The sequence below is a fragment of the Sorex araneus genome, chromosome 2 (assembly GCF_027595985.1).
Source record: "Sorex araneus isolate mSorAra2 chromosome 2, mSorAra2.pri, whole genome shotgun sequence".
NCBI classification, from domain to species: Eukaryota; Metazoa; Chordata; class Mammalia; order Eulipotyphla; family Soricidae; genus Sorex; species Sorex araneus.
Window position 1 is genome coordinate 168,024,052 of NC_073303.1, and position 26,957 is coordinate 168,051,008.

General features: G+C 37.7%; 1 protein-coding gene across 2 annotated transcripts in view; it reads right to left on the reverse strand.

The window, feature by feature from the left end:
- Positions 1-26,957, reverse strand: part of ZNF654 (zinc finger protein 654) — a 108,456-nt gene that overhangs the window by 48,204 nt on the left and 33,295 nt on the right. For both annotated transcript variants that reach the window (XM_055125122.1, XM_055125121.1), the window contains exon 2: positions 22,644-22,789. In XM_055125122.1, coding sequence (XP_054981097.1) covers positions 22,644-22,789 — 146 coding nt within the window. The remainder of the gene's footprint in view (positions 1-22,643; positions 22,790-26,957) is intronic.

Sequence of the window (26,957 nt, forward strand, 5' to 3'; positions counted from 1 at the left end):
ACTGTCAAGAATAGTTCCTAAGTACAGAGCCAGGAGTAACCCCTGGTGAGGTGTGACTCCCAAAAAGAAAATTAAAAAAATAAAATTGTAGCTTTCAAAAACATTAACACTACTGTAAAAGAAAAAAAAATGTTACCTAATCTAGGACTTAAATTTTTTTAGTAAAATAAAGAAATGCATGGCATACAAAGAAACACAACACCATTAGCAAAAATCAGCATCATGAGTAAGATAGCCTACAAAGTCTTAATATGTTAAACTCAGGTCCTGAATATAAAATGAGTATAATATAGCTTAAGAAATAAATATAGAGGACCAGAGAGAGAATATAGGGGTTGTCTGCACCAACTTTGGTTCCATCCCCAGGACCAAATGGTCCCCTGAGCATTGCCAGGTACAGACAGTTTTTACAAGTGTTATTAAACCATAAACATAAATGCATGCCACATATGGCCTATGGCTGTTTCAGTACTACAAGAGCAAAGTTAAGTATTTTCAGAAGACTCTCTGATCTACAAATCTGAAACATTGTGACCCTTGAAGAATGTTCACTACCCCTACTTTAGATACATGTTTACAGTGGTTAGAAACAATGAAAATTTGGAGAGATAGTACAGTGGGTAGGGCATTTGCCTTGTTAGTGGCCAACCTGGATTGATTCCTCGTCCTTCTCGGAGAGCCCGGTAAGCTACTGAGAGTATCCCACCCACACGATAGAGCCTCACAAGCTCCCAGTGGAGTATTAGATATGCCAAAAACAGTAACAACAAGTCTCACAATGGAGATGTTACTGGTATCCACTGGAGCAAATCAATGAACAACAGGAGGGCAGTGCTACAGTGCTACAGTGTTCCAAGCTTTTGTCCTTTTTGAGCTTACTTCTTTTGGCTATATTTTCTATTTCTTTTTGGATCACACCCAGCAATGTTCTGGGGTTACTCCTGGCTCTGCATTCAGGAATTACTCCTGACAGTGCTTGGAGGACCATATGCCAGGGATTGAACTCAGGTCAGTCGAGTGCAAAGCAAACACCCTACCCACTGTACTATCGCTCCAGCCCGTCTTTCTATTCTTAAAAGTTTTGTTTACCTGAAAATGATCCTTTTTTCTACACTCGTTCAGCACTTTTTCTTTCAGAATCTTAACAGTGTCCCTTCATTGTGTCCTGGCTTGAGTAGTTTCTGAAATACTGTATTTCTGTTTAGTCTTCTAAATTAGGTAATGTCTTATTTCTCTGGTAGTCCTGAAAATATTCTCTATGATTTTAAGTTCGTATGTGATATGCCTATAGATAGGTGGATGGATATCTGGAGATGGATGCACAAATGTCCACCTATGTAGGTCCTCCCCTTTTTGTTTCTTTAATCTGTGGCTTGCTCTTTTTCATTGTATTTGGAAAACTCATAATCACTCCGGTCAGTCAGCATTTCGTCTCATTTTTCTTTACTGGGATTTTAATAGACAGTTTCATAATTTCCAAAATAAATCAGATGTTCTACTCTATATTCTTTTTTTTTAATCTTTGCCTTGTTTTGTTAATTTTTACTCTTTTATATTCAAATTCATTCATTATTTGCTCAGCTGCGTATTGTCTCCTGATGCCATCATAAGAATTTTTCCTCTATTACTGGGCTTCATACTTCCAAGTACTTTCATTTGAATCTTTCTTAAACTATTTGATATACTTAAACCTCAACATATTCTAGCACATTCTCCACTCCTATCTCATTAAAACCTTTCTATCTGAATTTGATTCTACTAATTTCTTTTCTCTTGATCTTTTTCTTGCTCTTTTTTTGTCTATAATTTCTGATTAAAAACTGGACTTCACAACATATGACACTACAAGCCTAAGTTAATAGTAGAACTAAAAATACCTAGAAATAGACATTTCTTTTTTACTGCTAAGTCTTTGCTGTGTACCTTTAAGTAAATCTAGCCAAGGTTAGAAAGTTAATCTGTTTCAACTATCATAAGTGTACCTTCTTACTGTTACACACTGTTTTGGTCTGAAATTGGGTTGTCAGATAGCGTTTTAGATTTTGTAGACCATATGAAATCCGTTACGTATTTTCTTACACCTCTATTTAAAAACATGATGAGCATTAGTAAGTTGAGAGCCATACAAAACAAGTAACAACAAAACTGGCCATGTGCAGCATCAGAGCCAGAAAAATAGTTTACACCTCCACTGCTAAAACAAAACAACAAAGAATAAACACAATAAGGAAATGCAAAGATTAGGGCTGGAGTGACAGATAGCATAGCGGGTAGGGCATTTGCCTTGCACACGGCTGACCCGGGCTCGAATCCCAGCATTCCATATGGTCCCCTGAGCACCACCAGGAGTAATTTAATTCCTGAGTGCAGTGCCAGGAGTAACCCTTGTGCATCGCCAGGTGTGACCCAAAGAGCAAAAATAAAAAGCAAAGATTAAAAGATCTGAATAAGGTTCAAAGAGATAACAAAGAAGTTAAGGCACTTGCCTTGCACAAGCCGATCCAGTATTATTTCCCTGGCACCACATATGATCCCCCAGACAGGCCAGGAGTAATCCTTGAGCACAGAGCCAGGAGCACTGCCAGGTGTGGCCCCCCCAAAACAAAAAAGAGACAAATGAAATTTTAATGATAATAAATACCTGAAATGAAAAATACATTGTAGAGGGCTATATGTCAACTTGGGCATTGTAGAAAATGTTAGAAAAATACAAGATACAGCTTTATTGAAATAAAACATAAAAAAGGTTTATAAAAAATAAACAGAACAAGCAGTTAGCTGTAGAGTAACTATAGACACTCTGTGAGTGGTGGTACCTAAGAGTGATGGTTATTTTTAAAAAAATTTTTTAAAGAAATTTCCCAAACGTGCTGAAAATTATGAATCTAGACATTCAAGAAGCAATGATAACTGATGGAAATATATGAAGAAAACTTGGATCAAATTTCTAAAATCAATAATATCTTCAAAAACACCACTCATTAGAAAATAAAAAGAAAAAACAGAGTGGGAGAATATTTAAAAATCACAGGTAAAGAGTTCTTACAACTTAGACAAAAGGTAGAAAAGTCTATTTAAAATTTCAGAAAAGATTTTTAATTTTTTATTAGCAAATCACTGTGATGTACAGTTACAAACTTATGAACTTTTGCATTTGCATTTCACTCATACAGTGATCATTTACCCATCCCTCCACCAGTGCCCATTCACCTCCATCAATGATCCCAGTATTGCTCTCACCACCCCCACCCCACCCCCCACCACCGCACCCTGCCTCTGCCTCTGCGGCAGGGCATTCTCTTTTGTTCTCTCTCCTTTTGGGTTTTGTATTTTGCAACAGAGGTATTGAGTGGCTTTTATGTTCAGTCTATAGTCTACTTTTAGTTCAAATTTTCCAACCTGAATGTGTCCTCCCAACATCCTCTACTTGGTGTTCCCTTCTCTATCTGAGCTGCCTTTCAGAAAAGATTTTAAAGATACTTTAATGAACAATACTGCAGCACTGTAGCACTGTTATCCCATACCACTGTTCATCGATTTGCTGGAGCGGGCACCAGTAATGTCTCCATTGTGGGACTTGTTAATAGCAAATAAGAACATATAAAATTGTTTGCAATAGCATATTAAAATAATTTAATAAAAATTAAAATCATAATTTATTATTAAAGTGATTAAATGAAAATCACTTAATTCACATTAAAATATAAATCATACCCCAAAAGTCAAGATGTATATTGTACATCTGTATATTATATACAGATATATTGTATATCTGTATCACTGATGTAGCCTAGGAATAAAATTTTTCAAAGAATACAAGGTTATCATTCTGGTAGTTAATGCCAAATTTTCTCTGTAAGCTATTCAACCAATTTATATTACTTTGGCTTTCAAGACAGAGAGAGCATGTTTTCTCACACCTTTGTATAATCTGTTTTTAAAAAGCTTTTTAAGAAAAGAAAAACAGGAGAAGCATGGGATATATATAGTAGAATACTAATCAGGTCTAAGTTGAATTCTTAAATTTTGCTACAACTTGGATGGAACTGGAGAGATTTCATGCTAGGTAAAAATGAGTCAAGAAAAAGACTGTATTGGATGATCTCATCCATATGTACAGCATAAAGAAACAAATCAAAGAACTAGATAATGGCCAATGAAAACAGATCCTGATATTCTTTCATAACTGAAACATCTATCAATCATTAGTCATGTTTAGTTTATAAGTCTTCACTCTTTACACATTGCTAGTTGTCTATTTAAAGCTTTCTTGAGGTATAATTTCCATGTCTTTGAATTCATATATCGTAAGTGTATATAATTCAAGCAATTTCAGTAAATTTATAGTTTTGAAGCCATCACCCCAGTGCAGTTTTAAACATTTTCTTCACTTCAGGAAGCTGCCTTATGCCCATTTGTGGTCAATCTCTATTTCTTGAGCAGCCCAAGGCCACAATGATCTGTTTTCTATATAACAGAGTTGCTTTTTCTAGGCTTTTCATACAAACCATATAAAATATGTAGAACTTTTAAAAGATGCCATCTTTCAGAGTAACAATTTGGTGGTTTATCTGTGTTGTGGTAGCTTGTTAAGTAGTAATTTGCTATATCATACAGTGAGTTTATAGTTAGAATTTGAGTACGTATGGCGGCAAGAACTGAACCCAAGATCTCAAAACTGAAGATAAGTAGTACTATATAATTAAGTCCCTGGTGCTGAATTTATTTTTGTAGTATACAGAATTACAAAAGCCCATTTACATCCTTTTGAACATGACTATCTGGTTTTTCTAATATCATTTACTGGAGACTTTCCTTTTCCCAAATGTATAGTCTTTTTTTTTTAAATTAGTTTATTTTTAATTAGAGAGTCATCGTGAGGGTACAGTTACAGATCCATACATCTTTGTGCTCATGTTTACCCCATACAAAGTTCGATAACCCATCCCTTCACCAGTGCCCATTCTCCACCACCAGTAAACCCAACATCCCTCCCCCCCTCCCCAGTTCCGTCTCCCCCCACCCCACCCTGCCACTATGGCAGGGAATTCCCTTTTGTTCTCTCTCTCTGATTAGGTGTTTTGGTTTGCAATAAAGGTGTTGAGTGGCCATTGTGTTCAGTCTCTAGTCTGTATTCGGCCCACATCACCCTTCCCCCACATGACCTCCAACCACATTTTACTTGGTGGTCCCTTCCCTGAGTTACCCAGAATGAGAGACCAGCCTCCAAGCCATGGAGACAATCTCCTGGTACTTATTTCTACTATTCTTGGGAGTTAGTCTTATAGTCTATTATTCTATATTCCACAGATGAGTGCAATCTTTCTATGTCTGTCTCTCTCTTTCTGACTCATTTCACTTAGCATGATACTTTCCATGTTGATCCACTTATATGCAAACGTCATGACCTCATTTTTTCTAACAGCTGCATAGTATTCCATTGTATAGATGTACCAGGGTTTCTTCAACCAGTCATCTGTTCTAGGGCACTCGGGTTTTTTCCAGATTCTGGCTATTGTAAACATGCTGCGGTGAACATATAAGTGCATATGTCACTTCGACTATACTTTTTGGCTTTTCTGGGATATATTCCCAGCAGTGGTATTGCTGGGTCAAATGGGAGCTCAACCTCTAGTTTTTTGAGAATCGTCCATATTGTTTTCCAAAAGGGCTGAACTAGCCGGCATTCCCACCAGCAGTGTAGAAGGGTCCCTTTCTCCCCACATCCTCTCCAACAGCGGTTGCTTTTGTTCTTTTGGATGTGTGCTAGTCTCTGTGGTGTGAGGTGGTATCTCATGGTTGTTTTGATCTGCATCTCTCTGACGATTAATGATGTAGAGCACTTTTTCATGTGCCTTTTGGCCATTCGTATCTCTTCCTTGGTAAAGTTTCTGTTCCAAATGTATAGTCTTAGATACTTTACTCATAGATGATATACCAAAAATGCACGGGTTTATTTCTGGGCTTTCAGTTCTATTCCACTGATCCATTTATCTGTTTTATTCATGAGTTTTAAATTTTAACAAGTTTTAATTACTATTACTTTATAATGCAGTTTGAAGTTAACATGATATCTGCAGTTTACTTTATTTCCTCTGGATTGTTTTCAATATTCAAGGTCTTTTGTGATTCCATATAAATCTTAGTAAATTGTTTTATTTCTTGAAAAGTATCATTGGATTGGGATTGCATTAAATCCATATAATACTTTTGCTAAACTGGACAGTAGCACTGTAGCACTGTAGCACTGTTGTCCCGTTGTTCATGGATTTGCTCAAGCGAACATCAGTAATGTCTCCATTGTGAGACTTGTTGTTACTGTTTTTGGCATATCCAATATGCCACGAGTAGCTTGCCAGGCTCTGTGTGGAGGCGGGATACTCTCAGTAGCTTGCCAGGCTCTCCAAGAGGGACAGAGGAATCGAACCCAGGTCGGCCACATGCAAGGCAAACGCCCTACCCGCTGTGCTATAGCTCCAGTCCAAAATGAATCTTTTCATTTCAATTTCTTCCCTTTTTTTTTTATATTTTGGGCCACATTTGGTGGTGCACAGGGCTTACTCCGGACTCTGTGCTCAATGATCACTCCTAAGGAGATGCAGGGAATTGGTATGCAGGATCAAACCTGGACCAGTCACATGCAAGACTGCTTCAATATTTGTTCCTCAATGTTCTCCTGTCTTTTAACAGTGTCCTCCAGTTTTAAGTTAATGCATTTTTCACCTACCTTATTAAATTTATTACTAAGTATTTCATTTTGTTTTGGATACATTAGTGACTGTTTAATGTCTATTTCTTGTTCATTATTTGCATATATGAATACAAGTTTTTGTATACTAATTTTATAACCAGTTGCTTTGCAATATATACCATAGTTCACAACAGCTTTTTCATGGAGGCCTTAGTTGTCTACATATGCACTATTGTATCACTTGCAAATAATTATAGTTTTTTTCAGATAAGGATTTCTTTTTCTTTCCTGTTATCTATTCACTCTAAGACCTCTGATGTTTAAGTGTTCATAAGTGATAATCTCATCTTTTTCATGATTTTAAAAAGCTTTCTAGTATCTTTCATATTAATGTTTTTTCAGAAGTATCTTTTGCAAGTTATTTCTCCCATTATGCAAGACGTCTTCCTGTTTTGATGAGCTTTGTTTACAGTGAAAGCCTTTTGGTTTGATGTAATCCCATTTATTTTTTGTTTTCCTTACTGTTATAAGTCAAATGAGTTAGGGCATAACATTTTCATGGAGTATCAATTTATTCTATGATTTGGGGTCTGACATGTAAGTAATCTATATTTAGAGACCACACCAAGTGGGTCTCAGGAGGCTTGGTCACGCCCTACAATATTCAACCTAGTAGCTCAGTTTCTGAGTCCTTCAGTGCAGTGCTTAAGATAGTACTTGGGAATCCAGATCTATACCACTAAATGCTGGAGTATAAATGGAGCAGGGATTTAGTTTGGCTTCATGCATGTGAAGTATGGTGATTTATCACCTGAGCAATCTCTCTGGCCTAGCAGATTTTGAGTTACCTAGTGAGCAAGATAAAAGAAGTGACGGCTTCTAAGACTACATGTAGCTATATAAAGTAATTGCTTCTAAGACTGTCTGCAAGTAGCTAATCAGTTTTCATACCAGTTTTCAAATCAGTTTTCATTTCATACCAGTTTTCAAATCAGTTTTCATTTGTTCTGAAAAGTCTTTCTTTTCATCATTTTAATCTCTCAGTTCCTTTGCTGTAAATTAACTTTCCATCTACATGAGAAAGATTTTCTGGGCTCTCTATTCTATTTCATTTGTCTCTATGAATTTTATTCCAACATTACATGGTTTTGATTACTATAGCTTTATGGTGGTTTAAAATTGAGTGTATGGAGGCCAGACCAATAGTACAGCTGGTAGGGTACTTGCCTTGAACATGATCTACCAGAGTTCAATCTCCAGCATTCTGTATAGTCTCCCAAACCCCATCAAGAATCATCCCTGAGGACTGCCTGGTGTAACCCAAAAATCACAATAATAAAATTGGGCATATTCTGCCTTCATTCTTGTTTTTTTCTTAGGACTGTTATGTCTATAAAGGGTCTTCTGTGATTCCCTACAGTTTCAGAAATGTTTGTTCCATTTCCTCAAAGAATGACACTGGAATTATAAAAAGATTGCACTGAGTCTATAAAATGCTTTCAGCAGGGTAGTTATCTTAACTCTTCCAATCCATAAACACAAAATTTTATCTTTCAATTAATTTCTGTCTCTATGTAGCAGTAAATACAGTTTTTAATATATAAAGATGTTTTTAATAATCTTTAATCTCATCAAAATAAAAGATCCATAAAAGCTTTTTTTATTTTTTAGTGTTTAAGATTGTTTAACTGATTGAAATTCTGTAGTTTACTATGACAATTAGTAGTAAAACTGTATTAAAAATAAAAATTATATGTGGCTCAGGGAACAAAAAAATCCATAAAGAATTCGCAAAACTCAGTAACAAAGACACAGAAATTCCGATCAAAAAGACAGGGGCCAGGGGGCTGGAGCGATAGCACAGTGCTTGCTTTGCACGCGGCCGACCCGGGTTTGATTCCCCAGCATCCCATATGATCCCCTGAGCACCACCAGGAGTAATTCCTGAGTACATGAGCCAGGGGTAACCCCTGTGCATTGCCGGGTGTGACCCAAAAAAGCAAAAAAAAAAAAAAAAAAAGACAGGGGCCACTCTAAACTTCGAACTAAACCACGGCCCCATGCCACCCCAGGAGGGGAAAGGTTCTCTCCGATTTTCGGGGGGGAAGGCGTGGAGATCGCCATCTTATAAGAACCACTAAAGAGAGGTGAGAGGTATGAGCTTGCAATGATGCAATTTCTGGCAGAAATTTCCCTGGACTTAGTTACTAAAATACAGAAATCCAAAACCAACCTCATATCTCTTCATTCTCAGCAATGGAAAACAAATTATCAAATGCTTCCTTTTTAGCAGGTCTGATTGGGGGGAAGGAGGGACGGACTCCAAACAATAATAGAGTTTTTTTGTGGAAATATTGAATGCAATCAAAGTAAAGAAAAAGTAAAGTGAAAATTATCAGCTACACAGGTGGGGAGGTGGGGGAAGGGAGGTATACTGGGGTTCTTGATGGTAGAATATGTGCACTGGTGAAGGGATGGGTGTTCGACCATTGTATAACTGAGACTTAAGCCTGAATGCTTTGTAACTTTCCGCATGGTGATTCAATAAAAAATTTAAAAAAAAAAAAAAAAAGACAGGGGCCAGAGCGATATAGCACAGTGGGTAGGGCATTTGCCTTACATGTGGCCCACCCAGGTTTGATCCCTGGCATCCCATGTGATCCCCTGAGCACTGCCAAGAGCAATTTCTGAGTGCAGAGTCAGGAGTTATTTTTGCTCATTGCAGGTGTGACCCAAAAATCCAAAAATAAATAAAAAATAAAACATTTATTAAACAAAGTGAGGAGACAACATACAGAAGTGCAAGCTTTGCATGCAGGAGAGCTCTTTGCTTGATCCCCAGTATCATATGACTCCCTGCGCACTGAGCCAGGGCCAGAAGCGTCTTTCAACAATGCTTGATGTGTTCAAAAAGAATACAAGGAAAAAAGAAAAGCTGAATGATGCTTCACCAAGAAAGGAGTATCAATAGCAGACAGGCACATATGAAAATACTCACTATAAACATTTTCAGGAAAATGTAAATCAAAACAAGATAGTACTCATTTCTATGAGAATGGCCTGTATGCAAAAAAGGCAGGTACAAATACTATAAAGGATGTGGAGGAAAGAGCCCTTATACACTGTTGGTGGAAATATAAACTGGGCTAGCCTCTGAGGAAAATAATGTGAACATTAATGGAGTTCATGCCCAATTCAATCAGTTTAATAGATGGATGAATAAATAGCAGTACTCCTACATTATAAAAAATAATAATAATGTGAACATCTCTCAAAATATTAAAAATAGATCTAGCCACCAGAAATTTCAGCCTGTATCTATCCCAACAATCCAAAAACACAAATTCAAAAATATATATATGCACATCTGTGTTTTGCTGTTCTGAATAGAGCACAGTCAAATAAGTAGAAAAAGATGTGTGTGTGTGTGTGTGTGTGTGTACATGATGAACATAAGATGAAATACCACCATTTACTGCCACAAGGATGGAACTAGAGTGTCATGCTAAGCCGTCATAATAATTCTGAAGAAGAAAGACAAACAGCAAATAATCTCACCCATATGTGGTTCAGAAAGAAATAAAAGTAACAAGGTACAATCAATACCAACTCCTTAGGCTCTGTTGAGCTTATCAAGAGAAAAGGGAAGAGAATAGGTAGCAAGGGTAGAAGGGATCCAGAAGACTGATGGAGTACTAGTGAAACATTGGTAATCACATGATCAGGTAACAAGTTGTACTTTTTAAACACACAAATATATAGCAGAATGTCCTGACCCCGCGTCAGGCTGTCTTCACCGGGGCACCTCAAAGGGGGGCCTGTTGAGTTTCCCTTCCTGCCCCAAGCTGAACCCCAGCAGCTGAAAATCTCCAACACCCAACCGCTGCCATGCTCAAGGCCACTCTTCACAGACTCAGACAACCTCACCCAAGAGGGAACTGGCAGAAAAAAACAGGTATGCGTGGACCAGTGATTGAGATCTCCAAGCCCACTAGGATAGGGACTGGGCCTCTTCCCCGCAGATCCCCAGTTTTCCAGTAGCTTGGCAGTCACACCCACAAACTGCCCCCCAGTGCCATGTAATCTCATCAATGGCCAAGATCCAGAGACTATAAACTAAAGCTCCAGGAAGAGAGCAGCACAAAATTTCCTAGAGCACGCAGCCACCTCTTATACTCTAACCCACTTACCAAAAGTAGCACACATTTGTTTGGTTTTAACGTACTTGCTTGTATTCTCCTACATATGGGCTTAAATAGCTCCAGAATGAAATATAACAACCTTCACACACTTTCCCTTTTATTGTGGTGGGAAGGTGGTCGTGGTGGGATTGGTATTTGAATATTTTCTGTAATGAACTATTGTGAACTACTTTATGAAAATAAAATATATAAAAGTTGAAAAAAATAAACATATAAATAAATATTATTATAAAAATTACAAAGAGAAAATGTATTCCCTCAAGAAAAAATGTTTTTAGCTTTTCACCACTGAGTATATGGCTCTTAGTGTGCAACGACCTTCAATCCCCATTTTATTCAACATCACCCGACTGCTGTCAACACTTTAACTGTCTCTGTTGATAATATCATGATCTTTGTCTTTTATTAAAGCAATACATTGATTTGTGTATGTTGAACCATATTGTATCTCAGTAATAAATCCCACTGGTAATAATAATCATTTCAATGTTTTACTAAATTTTATCTGTATTTTACTTAGAATTTCTTCCATCTACATTCACTAGAACTATTGATCTGTAATTTCCCTTTTCTGCAATGTCCTTACTAGTTTTGGCATCTGGATCATATATCAGCCTGTAAACTGTATTTTGATTTTGGAAGATTCAGGGAAAAACATCTAGATTTTTCAAAAGATTTGGTGAAATTCATAACAAAGCCATCTGGACTAAAATCTTGTTTGGGAGGGGATTTTTAATCACCACTTCAATTTCAATATTGATGATCACTAAATCAGATTTTCCAGTTTCTATTTCAGACTTGGTAGTCCTTAAAAATTTATGTTTTTCTATGCTTCACGGTGTTTACCTTTATTATACCTGTAAAACTTAGTAATCAATCTTTAACCCCTCCAAAACAAGGAAACAGCAGAGGGTAAATCTTAAGTAACATATTTTCAAATGTCTCCTAACTTCCCAAACCAGTTTTCCAAAACACATATTCAAAGGTTATAAGTTTTCACGTGGATAAAATTATAGTCTGTTAAAACAATTCTTACGCGACTATTTAATAAATTCTAATAAAATGTTTAGAATTCAGGTATGAAAAAAAGTCCACTTTCCTTCCCTACAAAGAAGTTCTGTGAGGCTGCTAATGGTCTGTGGGGTTTCCCATCCTATAACATGGCATTTTCACTTACGTTTAATTTACAAAGTGATAAAGGCTTTTATGAAAGTGGGTCACATAAAACACAATTCTGTCAGTGACTACTATAACTTACATGCTTACATATCTTACAAATAAGTTAAATTTTTTTAATATTTGTAATTAAATACAGAATTTTATATTTAATTCTTTCACTGTATCACTATATCACTGTCATCTCGTTGTTCAGTGATTTACTCGAGCGGGTGCCAGTAACGTCTCCATTCATCCCAGCCCTGAGATTTTAGCAGGCACTCCTTACTCGTTTTTATGAGACCTGTTATTGTTACTGTATTTGTCATATTGAATACACCACAGAGAGCTTCCCAGGCTCTTCCGAGAGCTCTTTAAATACTCCTGGAAAGTAATCCTGGAGTATTCTACCAGGAGTAGGCACTGAGCATTACTAAATGTGCCTCCCCCAATTAATATCATTAATTTTCATGTTAGTTTGGGGGCCACACCCAGTGGCACTCAGGAGCTACTCCCAACTTGGCATCCACTCCTAGGAGGTCCTTGGATTCATGAGGTACCAAGGATCAAACCCGTGCCTCAAGCATGTGTTCTGTCTTTAAGAGATCTCTCTGGACCCGTCATCTTTTTTTATATGCTTATTTTCTTGATGGCCTCAACATTATGCTTTTTATTTAAAAAAATGGTTTGGGGGCCATACCCAATGCTGCCTGAAGTCTTTTCCTGGTTTAGTGTTCCTGGCAGCATCTGTAAGGACTTAAACCAGGCCTCCCATTGTTCCAGAGTCCAACCCTTGGAATTATCTCCCTGGTTCTCAATCTCACAGCTTTTAGTACCACCTATAATATTTACTACAGTTTTTATTTTGTTTTGCTTTTTGGGACGCACCTGACAGTGCCCAGGGAACGATATGATACTAGAAATTGAACTGAGGTTGACCACCTGCAAGGCAGGTACCTCAATTCCTATTTCTTCAGCCCCAAATTATGAACTCTATCCCTAGCTTTTTAATTCTTTAGTTTGCATAAATTATAGTTTTAGTATGTCAAGTAAATAATGTTATAAAACAAAATTAAGAATTCTACAGATATAAAATGTAATAAAAATGACTAAATTCCTTAGTATGATAGACTTCATTTTGATATTATTTATGTTTTATATCAGTTTTCCCCATCATTTCTTCAGAAAACACCTTATTTTTTTATTTTAATTTTTTTATTAATGAACCACCGTGGGGGTACAGATACAGGTTTACATATTCTCGTGCTGTGTTTCAGTCATATACAGCCTGAGTATCTATCCCTCCACCAGTGCCCGTTCTCCAAGAAAACATCTTAAATATCAGCACATCAGCAAATTTTTTGACTTCCCAGACCAGTCCAATTCCCAGTTATACCCTCACTGTACCCTGTAATTCTTTCATAATCACATAATAGTGTGGTTGCCTGTTTAATGTCTTCAGTTCTGTAAGATCTTTGAGAACAAGGGCTTATCTATCTTATTTTCTACTTTATCCCTAGTACCAAGAACAAAATGAATGAATGATTATGAACTAATTAAACAATTTTCTGACTTAGCTATTTGTTTTTAATACTGCTAGAATTTTTTTTTTTTCAGTTTTCTTGTAGTACTAAAAATGTGATTACTATGCCTGTCAAGATGGCAGTTGGGGACAGAGCACAGAGGTTGGAGTGGGTGCCTGGGAACACTGGTGGAAGGAAGTGAGCATTGCTGGCAGGAACAATGATGCAATAGTCTATGTAAAAAACCCAACTTGAAAAAACTTTGTAACTCACAGTGCTTTAATAAAATAAAAACAAAAATTAGAATTACTTTTTCTGTTTGGATAAATTTTTTTAAATGTATGAAGTTTAATGAAAACTTTGACAGACCACTAATCTTACCATTAATCATTACTACTCAACAAACCAGTAATCTTACTAATTTACTATCTGAGCACCCAAATGATACTCAGGGAAACTGGGGGGGGGGGGGGTGACTTCCAGTGAAATTCGATGTGAGGACAAAGGCTGTGGTGCTGCGCTGAGCCTAAGATCACAGGAATTACCTGGAAAGCTCTGTGGTAATTGGAGGTCTCCAAGGCTGCAGTGGGCAATGCTAGGAATCAAACCTTGGTCAGCCATAGGCAAGGCATGCATCTTAAGCCCTGTACTCTTCTTGACCATCTAATTGCTTTCTTTTGCCTAGTACTGTCCATTTCCAATATGACTACTCTGCTTGGGAGTATTATTCATTTCAGGAACTGCAGGAAGTTAACCAATGGGGCTGGAGAAATAGTTCAAAGTGTTAAAACACATGCTCTGCTTGAAGGAACCCCAGGTTCTTTACAAATTCCTGGCATCCCAAAAATAAAACAGCAAGCAATGAGATAAGTAATTTTTAATTTTGAAAGCCTTAAAATCATTTTTAGAGGCAATACCTATATATTTCATCAATATATAGATGAAATGGTGCAGTGGAGTAGGCCAAATAGATACACTTAACCCAAGAATATTTCTTGTTTGCAAATAACATATGCAGAAATAAGTATAAAACAACAAATTGGTTTCAGTAGCTTTCACAGTCACATAAAAATCGTTCTTTCCAGCATACCAGGTCAGCTCTCTTTACTCCCTAAATTCCTTATCAAGGTTCTGGAAGGACTGTCAATGCAGTATGGTACTCTCATTTCCATTAGGCATACAGTGGGTATGTCATAAGATTGAGCCAAAAACTCTTTATCACACACTTCTCAGGAGGGATTGGTTCAAGCAGTGAGCCCAAATTTCCACATATTTGGCAGATTAGGAGTGAAGGGAGAGAATTTATTCTCCCTTGATTAAGTACATTTAATCCAAGTTTCAAAGCAATCTTATAAGGATGAAGACAAAACAGGAAAAACAAAAAGGAAGAAAATGGTTCTATACATTTTATATTCTTTGGATTCAGAAAATCCAAATTCTCACTTTTTCATGGTTTAGTTGTCTAATAACTCACGGCTGCTTCTCCCGGAAAGGAGCATAAAGTGAGGCCCTCATAACCATGCCACCAGACTCCACACCAGGGTGGGGCAAGTGAGCGCCCTTCCTGCCCCAAGAAACCCCGCCCCAGCAACCGACCTCCACTACCCAACCACCACCACACTCCTGGCCGCTTTCAACACACTCGGGTCTAGACTAACTCCTGAGTGAAGTCCCACAGAACCCAGGTAACACAGAACTTTGTGACCTTCGACTCTGGGCTTAATGGGAACAGAGATCCTCTGCCTGCTTCCCCCAATCTCAGGCGGCTCAGGGGTCACACCCATAAGCCACGTCCTGCCAGTGCCAGATAATCTCCTCATCCACCCTCCAGAACTCGCGGCTGCTTCTCCCAGAAGGGAGCATAAAATGAGGCCCCCATAACCATGCCACCGACTCCGCACCAGGGGTGCCCCTGAGAGCCTTCCCCACCCTAAGGGACCCAGCCCTGGCAGCCAACCTCCACTACCCAACCGCCATCAGGCTCCAGGCCACTTTTCACACTCTTGGGCCGAGCCTCACGCATGAGTGAACTTATTCCTGTACCGTGCGGATACAAAGTCGCCATGTGACACATCATCATAGAGAGAAATAAATATATATGCCTCTCAGAGAGCCCGGCAAGCTCCAAACAGTATCCCACCCTCATGGCAGAGGCTGGCAAGCTCCCCGTGGTGTATTTGATATGCCAAATACAGTAACAATAATAGGTCTCATTCCCCTGGCCCTGAAAAGAGCCTCCAATTGTTAGGAAAAACAAGGAAGGAGAGGCTGCTAAAATCTCAAGCTCTTGTTTCAGAGAACTCATAAATATATATCGAAAGAGATCAAAAGCTGCAGTTAATCACACACAAGGCTGAACAACCGGGAGATTAAGCCACTGCCCACCCAAACAAAGCCCCCAGCAGCTCCCACAAAGTCCAAATTTGCCAGCATACTCCTGACTGGACTCCACCATCTAGGGATAGACCTCAACAAGATATTAACTTGCTGGGTTATGCAGGTCCATAACTGAAATCTCCGGGCTTTCTTGAGGTAAAGATGGGCTACCTCTCCCTATTTCCCTGTACTTTCAGAAACCTCGGCAGTCATGACCATACCCCAAAGCTGCCAGTTAAAAAAAAACTACTCCAGTCTTACCTCCCTGAAAAAAAATACTAAATGCCTAAACAAACATGATGACATCTTAATACCTTATTGCAAACCATAATGCACAAAAGGAAAGAGAAAGGGAGGAAGAGTGCTTACCACAGAGGCAGGCTGGGGGGGAGGATGGTATTGGGGAATGGTGGGGAACACAGGGGACATTGGTAGTGGGAGGTGTGCACTGGTTGAGGGATGGGTGTTGGATCATTGTATGGCTGAAACCCAATCATAAATAGCTTTGTACTCCGCCAAGATGCAACCCAGGTCGCCGCACGTGTGTGCGGCCACTCTGCTGCTGACCAACCACAATCTGGAGGCCAGCTAGACTACTTTTGGTACCAGCAGCTGCTTGCAGAAATGTCTCTAGACTGTGAACTAAGCCATAGCCCCATGCTGCCCCAGGAAGGGGAATGATGCAATTTCTGACATAAATCTCCCTGGACTTAGTCACTAAAATACTAAAATACAGAAATCCCAAACTCTTCATATCTCTTCATTCTCAGCAATGGAAAACTAATTATCAAATGCTTCCTTTTCAGCAGGGCTGTTTTTTGGGGGGGGAAGTCCAACAACAATAGTGAGTTTTGTGCTGAAATATGGAATGTAATCAAGGTAAAGTGAAATTTATCAGCTATGCAGGGGTGGGAGGTACACTGGGGTTTTTGGTGGTGGAATGTGCACTGGTGAAGGGACGAGTGTTCGAGCATTGCATAACTGAGACATAAGCCTGAAAGCTTTGTAACTTACCACATGGTGATTCAATAAAATAAATTAATTTTTAAAAAATAGCTTTGTAATGGTCTATCTCACGGTAATTCAATTTAAAATAAATAAATACAAATTAAAAATAAGCCAAATTACATTCTAAACTTTCCTCATTTAATTTCTCTCAGCTTCTGGATATAACTAAAAAACAGATAACTAATACAACTTGGTACTTTGATATACATATATTCAGTTAAATGATCACCACAAACAAGATAGTTAACATCCATTATTTTACAATTCCTTATCCTAAGTATAAATATATACATGTGAACTTTTAAAGAAGGATCATCTGAGGGTCAGAGTAATTGTACAGAGGGTGGGATACCTGCCTTGCATGCAGTCAATAATCCTCAGCATCCTATATGATCCCCCAAGCACAGCTAAAACTAGGAGTAAGCCCTGAACACAATGGTGATGAAGAAAGGAATGGAGAAAGGATGGGATAGAGGAAGGCCTGCTCCAGAGTTTTTAACAGCAGTTCAAAGTTTTGTTGCAGCAGTTTATTTGTAATAAATTTATGTATTCTTTTGATTTCTTGTTATGATCAAAGAGAATTTAAGTCTTCATAGAACAATTACATCTTCCCCAGAGCTATTATATTTACTAACTCCATATTTATCCTTATAACTTTATATATTCACCTTTATGATAACATAATATTGGCACTCCATTTTATAAAGCAACATTAAAGAAGCCGAAAGAAATGCCTTGGAAATTCACTTTCAACTCACAACTTCCATCAGACTGACTTACAATATCTATTTGATAGACAACAAATAGACAAAGAACCTTATTGGTAATTTCCCTGTTCCTATTATTTCTGAACTTCATCTAGAAGTTTCAAGTAAATAACTGCCATCACTGCCATCTACGTTAAGAAAACTCAGTAACATGCAGTGAGTATCTCAGCATGATTCTGAATCCTTTCTGTCCTGAATATTTTTTCATTTTCCTGGAGTGTTTAATATCTTTTTAATTTCTCTTTTCCTTCTCCTTTTTTGGGAAAACTAGATCCAGTGGTGTTCAGGGGCTACACCAAGCTCTATGCTTAAGTTAGGGGGTCACTCCTGGCAGAACTTAGAGGACCACAACTAGGGGGGTCACATACAAGGCCCCTATCTTGCCTAATCTTAGCATTTTTAAATAGTCACAGCTTCTCAAGATTACTCTCAAATCTCTACTGTTACAATGTATTTCCACAAAAAATAACATTTAGAAGATCTACTTACAGACATCTAAGATTGGCAGTGATCTGAGTATTTTTCTTTAATAATACTATTAATTTTGTTTTTATATTATACCCTCACTTATATGAAGGACATTCTCTTTTTTTTTTTTCTTGCTTTTTGCTTTTTGGTTCACACCCCACGACACACAGGAATTCCTCCTGGCGGTGCTCAGGGGACCATATGGGATGCTGGGAATCGAATCCAGGTCAGCCGCGTGCAAGGCAAACACCCTACCTGCTGTGTTATCGTTCCAGCCCCACATTCTCTAAATATTAATAGTATTAGGATGTATATACAATTCAATCTTTCAATTCCTCAAATTTTGGCCTACTGTCCCCACTGCAGAAGGAAAAAAAAAAACTATTCACATAATGATTCAAATCAATCAGATCACACCTGAAACCTAACTTCTTCAACACAAATCATGCCACCCATTCCATTGCTCTCCACCTACTGTACCAGAGTCCACTATGATCTCCTCACATTGTTTGAGATCAATTCTGTCCTCATTGGGCAGAAAAGTAATGTTTCTTTGAGAAACATTACTGACAGATTTTTGCATGCTTAAAAATGTTCTTTCTTATTTACCAGTTACACATGCGGGGTGGGGAGCTGGGAAGGTCGGGGGGAGGGTGGGAGGTATACTGTGATTCTTGGTGGTGGAATATGTGCACTGGTGAAGGGATGGGTGTTTGAGCATTGTATAACCGAGACTTAAACCTGAAAGCTTTGTAACTTTCCACATGGTGATTCTATAAAAGAATAAAAAAATTTTTTTAAAAAATGCAAAAATAAAAAAAAGTTCTTTCTTTTCTCTTCACTGATAGCTGGGAAGAGTTTAAAATTGCATACTGAAAATAATTTGCAGGCTGCAGACTTGGCTCAATAATAGCATACTGAGGTACTGGGTTCAATTCCAACACCAGGGGGGAAAAGAATTTTCCCTCTAGTATTTACCATCAATAGTTCTTATATTCTATCTTTTTGTTTTGTTTTGTTTTTTGGGTCACACCCAGCGATGCTCAGGGGTTACTCCTGGTTCTGCACTCAGGAATTACTTCTGGCGGTGCTCGGGGGAACCATATGGGATGCTGGGGATGGAACCCGGGCCCACTGTGCTATCACTCCAGCCCCTAGTTATTATATTCTAATACCTACTACTGGTAGTATTAAAACTAATACCTGCTTGCTCCTCTGTAGGTATAACTAAGTTTTCCTAAGTGTTGAAATTTCATTTTTTTTTTAATTTCTGGAACTTTGAGACTTCAAATTAATGTATTAACTAAGTATTTTTCATATTCATTGTACTGGATATTTCTTGGGCTCTTTCGGTATAAAAGTTTACAACTTCTGAGAAACTTCTGTTTTTCAATGTTTTACCAATGTATTTTCGCAAGCTCTTTTTCTTGAATTCCAACTAGTTGAAAATGCAATCTCCTCCAGCATTGTTTTTGTTCTATAGTCTCCAACTTGACCTTTGAACATTCCTACAGATTAATATGTTTCTTGTTTTTTTGGTGGGTAAGGGGGAGATACACAGTTGTGCTCAGGGATTACTACTGACTCTATGCTTAGGGATAATTCCTGGTGGTGTTCAGGAACCATATGTGCTTTTCAACCAGGAACTGAAAAGGAATTAACCATGTGCAAGGAAAATGTCTTATTTTCCGTACTATCTTTCCAGGTTGCAGAAGTTTAAATTTGAACCATTATATTTTATTACCTCAAAATTATTTTTGGTATTTCATTATTCACGTCACACAGAATATCTTAATGAGTAAATATTTCACTATTTCAACTCTGAAAAATGCTAGGTACAAAGTATATCTGTCTTAAGTTTTTCTTTCCAAAAGTAGTATTACTCTATTTCTTCCAAGAATTTTTCACTATATTTCTTATATTAGCTACCAAGAGCCTGGCAAGCTAACCGTAGCATATTCAATATGCCAAAAACCTGTAACAACAAGTTTCACAATGGAATACCCTCACTTTAATAATACCATTGTAAGATATAACAATTTTGTGGGGGTTTTTTAGTTGTTGTTGAATCATTGTGCGATATAACCTTTAAAAAGCTGTTCATGCACGGCCGCTTTACTGCCGAACGACCAAGATCCAGAGCCAGCTAGATTACTTCTGAACCCAGCAAGTGCTCGCAGCCATGTCCCCAGACTGTGAACTAAACTTTTGCTTTATGCTGTCCCAGGAAGGGAAATGATGAAATTTCCCACTTAAATCTCCATGTACTTAATTATTAAAACACAGAAATCCTAAACCGCACGGCCGCAGTAGCTCTTAGGGCCATATTTTAGGGGGATAAACTCCAAGAAGAATAGTGAGTTCTGTGTTGAAACCCCAACAACAATAGTGGGTTTGGGGTTGAAATATGGAATGTAATCAAGGTAAAGAGAAAATGAAGTGAATTTTATCAGTTATGCAGATGTGGGTGGGGGGTGGGGGGTGGGAGGTGTACTGGTTTTTGGTGGTTTGTTTTTTTTTTTGGTGGTGGAATATGGGCACTGGTGAATGGACGGGTGTTTGAGCATTGTATAACTGAGACATAAGCCTGAGAACTTTGTAACTTTCTGCATGGTGATTCAATAAAATAAATTTTAAAAATAATAATAAAAAAAATTTAAAAATTTAAAAACCTGTTCATAATTAGGTTTCAGTCAAACAGTGTTCCAACCACCCATCCCTCCACCAGTGTACATTTCCCAGCACCAGTGTCCCCAGTTTCCCTCTCACCCCAACCCCACCCCCCAACCTGCTACTATGGCAGGAACTTTTCTTTTTCTCTTCTCTCTCTCTCTTTTCTCTTCCTCTCCCCTCTCCCCTCTCCCTCTCCTCCCTCTCTCCCTCTCTCTCCCTCCCTCTCTCTCTCTCTCTCTCCTCCTCTCTTCCTTTTTTGGCATTCTGGTTTGCAATACAGATACTGAAAGATTATCAGGAATATCCCTTCACCTACTTAATACTCAGTTAATACTCAGTGTTCTCTCAGAGTGATTATTCCAGCTATTATTTTCATACCGTTCCCTTCTCTATCTTACCTACCCTCCACCCCACATACACTTGTGGTTGATTCCAACCATTGACCAGTTCTCCTAGGCCCTGCTTTCCCTGGCTGTGGATATTAGTTTTCTAATATAGATAGATATAACAATTTTGACAAATTGTCTTTTATGGAACTTTGATAATTCCACTTACTATCTTGTAACAAGCTATAAAACAAATTATTTGGTGCCTGCTAAGAGGGCAGGTTTGGGGGGTAGGTGGGAAAATGGAGACAATTATGGAGGGAAGATCATCCTGGTGATGAGACTGATGTTGAACACTGAATGCACAAAACAACTGTATTATGAACAACTTTGTAAAATACAGTGTTTAAATAAAGATTGAGGGGAAAAGAGCAATACTATTTTTTTAACTCACCATAATCTGGTGATTGGCTTGAATGGAAAATATTTTACCTGCATTGCCCAGGGTATTTCATTACCTATCTCTATTTCATACCTCGAATGTACAAATTATATACCTCTCTAGGACTCTGGTGGGAGAGCTGAACAAACTGATGGAAGAATGGTAGGACTGTCTTCCTCCTATCTTATAAAGCAGCAAACAATTTTGTCTTAGCTACCAATCTTTTAAGTATTTTACAATATATCCATATATAAAATATATCCATATATAAAAACATATCCATATATAAAACCATATATATCCATATATAAAATATATCCATATATAAAAACATATCTAAAATAAAACTAATTCAACAAGACATTCTCATATTTTTCTGATTCTGAAAGTTGATCCAACCCAATACTGTGAGAAGAGTATAATGTGAGGTACTTATAACAAAGCTGTGACTTGTTCTGCTGCTTCAAAGGTCCTTCTCCATCCACTTTCTGTATTCCCAACCCCACAAAATTGTTGAAATCTTTAAGTCAATAGTGATAATTTTCTCTTTTCTTTTTACTGGATTTTTTTTTTTGCTTCTTTACTGAAATTTTGACAGAATCTAGGAAATTTTTCAGTTTGTGGTCTTTAAATCAGTCGTTAAGAATTTTTGCAAACCAGGAGTTTTCTAATCTCTCTCACTTCATTGAAGGTCTTTCTCTAAACTGACAGACTTTATTGGTATATTCTGAGACTTACAGTACACCAAGGCAATCTGGGAACTTTTAAATGAAATTAACTGATAGTACTGACCAAACTTTATTAAATATTTTTTTTAATTATGGAAGTAAAACTGAGGTTCAATGTTCAATTTGTAATGTTGTGATGTAAATATTGAAATGCAAATATTTTAATGCAAATATTTTAATTTAAGGAAAACTTTGGAAAAGGTTACTTCTGCAAAAAAATTAATCAAAAAACAATTTTTAAATACATCAAGCAACAATTGTGATAAGAAGTAAAAAGTACTTACAAAGCAAGGCTACTCAAAACATATTGTACGTGCTCACATTCATCTGGAAATGAGGCACTGGCTGTTGTAAAACAGCAAAGTGCAGTCTGAAGAACCTGAAGCTGTGGCAAAGGGACCTGCCATCTTCCAGCATAATCTTCAACCACCTAGTAAGGAAGCAATTCAAAATGTACATTATTACATACATATATTTTTAAGTTCCAACATTTTTAGTTAACAGTTGTATAAAATTTACTAGACAACAGAAAAGGAATATATCTCAGTATCTGTCTTGCATGTATGAGGCCCTAGGGTCTTCTTTAAAATATATAAAATTACACAATACATTGGCATTTTACTTTGACACATTTCTCCTGTAATATGTACTTAATTATAAGCATTCAGCCAGTAAAAGCTTATAATACAACATAATAATCTAAATGAGCTCTAGTAGGCAAAAGTGCAGAAAGCAACACATCTATATTTTCTTTCTTTGGTTGTATTTCAGTAAGTGTCTTAACAAAATGGCCAGAATAAAAGTGAAACTGCTGCAAACAAAAGAATAACATCCACCTGGTTCTTTAAAATCAAGTATTTACTACAGTTCTGAATTCTTTAAGAAAGTGGTCTAAGAAACAGAGGATAACAATCAGCAGTTCATTAAGCATTGGTTGAAATGTTTAACGATGCTACAATCAAGTTGTAGAAAATTGTAAATAGTACTGAAATTACAGTCAAGGCCTCAAATATGCCATGACAAATCTTCACACACTTTCTTCTTATGGTGGTGGGAAGGTGCATGGTGGTGGGATTGGTGTTTGAACATTAGGTGTAATGATAATTATAAACAACTTCATAAAAATAAAATTTTAAAAAAGCAAACAAAAAAAATTGCCATGACAGAAGTTGAAGGGAAAAAGAGCAAAGCTATACCTTATTCTTAAATGGATATCACGTTTACTACATAGACCATCAAACTTTAATTTACTAAGGTAAATCATTGTGAAAATGAATACAAATTTTTGTTCTGTCAAAATTGTCAAGTCAGGGATGGGCCACAGATAATACAGCTAATAACGGTGAATCCTTGTGATCCCTGAGTAGAGCCAGGAGGAAGCCCGGAACTACTAAGTATGCAACCCTCAAAAAAAATTAAAAACACAAACAATAAAATTAAAAACAACAGAAGTCTTTAATTAATAAGCCTTAACATTTTTTTTCATTTTTTTTTACTTTTTTGCTTTTTGGGCCACACCCAGCAATGATCAGGGGTTATTACTGGCTCTGCACTCGGGATTACTCCTGACAGTGCTGAGGGGAACATAAGGGATGCTGGGGATAAAACCCAGGTCGGCCGCATGCAAGGCAAACGCCCTACCCACTGTACTATCGCTCCAGCCCCAATTTTAACATCAACTTCAAGTCACATTCCTTTTAGGGGCCAGAGCAATAGTACAGTGGGTAGGGTGCTTCCCTTGCACTTCGCATACCCAGGTTCAATCCCTGAGCCCACAAAAAATTATTTCTGAGCAACACTGGTTGTGGGTCCCCCCACTCCCCCCCTAAATTCCCTTTTAAGATCATTAAAATATATCACCCAAACTGCAATTAACTGAACAAAAAGTTCTACCTAAAATCCAAGTGTGGTAATCTTGACCCAGATATGTGACTAGATTTGGAGACAGAACTTCTCGATGGTAATTAATGTAAATGACATAATAAACAACATATTTGATTAGAATTCCCAGAAATCTCCTACTGATACCACTTATTTCAAAGACCTCACAGATCACGTCAAGTCATTCACTTATACTAATTTTATCACTAGTTTAATGAACCCATCAAGTAAGTCAAACATACAAGAACACTGATTTGAGTATTAATCCTGAAAGACACAATTCTAAACGCTATCATACCAAATGATAACACAACATACGTTTGGGGCCAGAGAGACAGTACAGCAAGTAAGGCACTTGCCTTGCATGCCGTCTACCCATGTTTGGTCCTCAGGACCGCAAAAGGTCTCCTGAGCACTGCCAGGAGTGATGGATCCAACAATGCTGGTTATGCCCCCTACCTGGCAGTGTGACCCAACTCCAATCCCCCCAAAAAAAGAATGAAATTCATCAAAATCTTTAAATTCTAAAATCTCAAAAACAACCATCCCCAAAAATAAGAGTCCAAAATTCAGATTCTGGGGGGAAAAAAAATCTTTTAATTCTTAACAAGTATTTATATTTTTTAAAGAAATCTGAACAGGGGCTGGAGCAATAACACAGTAGGTAGGGCGTTTGCCTTGCACTCGGCCAACCCGGGTTCGATTCCCAGCATCCCATATGGTCCCCTGAGCACCAGCAGGGGTAATTCCTGAGTGCAGAGCCAGGAGTAACCCCTGTGCATCGCTGGTGTGATCCAGAAAGAAAAAAAAAAAAAGAAGAAGAAGATCTGAACATAAAAAACACACAGCAGAGAGGGCAATTCGAAAGTACAGCAGATAGAGATTTTTTTGCCTTGTGCACAGCCAACGTGGATTTGATTCTTGGCATCCTCCAAATGATTCTCCAAGCTTACCAGGAGTTAGTCTCTGACTGCAGACCCAGGAGTAATCCTGAGTAGTATTGGGTGTGGCCCAAAAATAAAAAAAAATTTTTGAAAAGCACACAGCACCTCACAGGTTACAAAACACAGAAGATATTTTATCCTTCACAAATACCAACATACAAAAGAACATCTCTTTATTAAGATCAGTAACATTTTTACATATATGCACAATGCTAGCAAAATAAATCAATGCACCATCATGAAGTCAAATTTGCAGGGAATAAAAAAACTATTTGTAGAACTCTTCAACAATGCTTTTATGGGGCTGGAGCGACAGCACAGCAGGTAGGACGTTTGCCTTGCACATGGCTGACCTGGGTTCAATTCCCAGCATCCCATATGGTCCCCTGAGCACCGCCAGGAGGAATTCCTGAGTGCAAAGGCAGGAGTAACCCCTGTGCATCGACAGGTATAACCCAAAAAGAAGAAAAAAAAAAAAGCTCTTATGTACAAACTATACCTCAATATTGAAAGCCAGCTGAAAAAATAGGACATCAAATTGTATATAATACTGCTTATAATTAAAAATGGTGGTGTGGGAGGATACTTTTAAAAAAAAAAGCCTACAAGAAATTTCAACAAAGTGCTTTATGCTGGGGCTGGAGTGATAAAACAGCGGGTAGCACGTTTGCCTGCACGCGGCCGACCTGGGTTCGATTCCCGGCATCCCATATGGTCCCCCGAGCACCGCCAGGAGTAATTCCTGAGTGCAGAGCCAGGAGCAACCCCTGTGCAGAGCCAGGTGTGACCCAAAAAGGAAAAAAAAAAAGTGTTTTATGCCTACAAGAGCTTACAAACTTTCTTGGTCAAAAACTGTAAAATCTATGTACCTATGTTTTCCTTTTAGGTCATGGCTCTCCTCAAAATATTTTCACTTTTTTTTTTCAAAGTTCTTCAATGACACTGTATATACTAAAATGCTCATTTCTATAATACAGCAACATGAAGATTCCCTATTAAATTTCCAAACTTCTGTGGTAGGTTATGTTGGGGTTCAACTTGTACTTATACAGTAACCACAAACTTGGCATGAATTTTGACCCTTCCATTATTTCAAATTCAAGATGATGGTTGTAGAAACTGCTGCCAACCTCACCAATAGATATACTGCTTTTTTTGCCTTTGAAATTAACCAGTATCAGGCAAAACTCTTGTCTTACCTGCTAATTAATTCAAATTAGGACTGTAATACAGACCTCTATCTGTTAAAAATAAATTCAATATATACTTTGATTTTATGAATTTCTTGAATTACTAAGCTAAGCTACATTTTCTTACTGGTTCAATATGAGTAAGTTATTTGGTGTAATATACATTTATACGTATATAAGTATTTCCTGGCTCAATCCACTAAGAAAACCTATGAGTAATGATGCCTTATTAAAAATAAACACCATAGGGTCTGGTGTGATAATACAGTGGGTAGAGTGTTTGCCTTGCACACAGCTGACACGGGTTCGATTCCTAGCATCCTATATGGTCCCCTGAGCACTGCCAGGAGTAATTCCTGAGTGCAAAGCCAGGAGTAACCCCTGTGCATTGCCAGGTGTGACCCAAAAAGCAAAATAGAAATAATAATAAAAATAATAAATATACACCATAGAGACCTAATCTTGGTTTCTACACCAAAACCCAAACATGAGGTTCTCAAAAACTGGCTGATTTCAGGGCTGGCACAGGCAAAATAAAAGATGAGTCCAGAACATTTTATAGTGTCAGAAAGTCATGAAATCC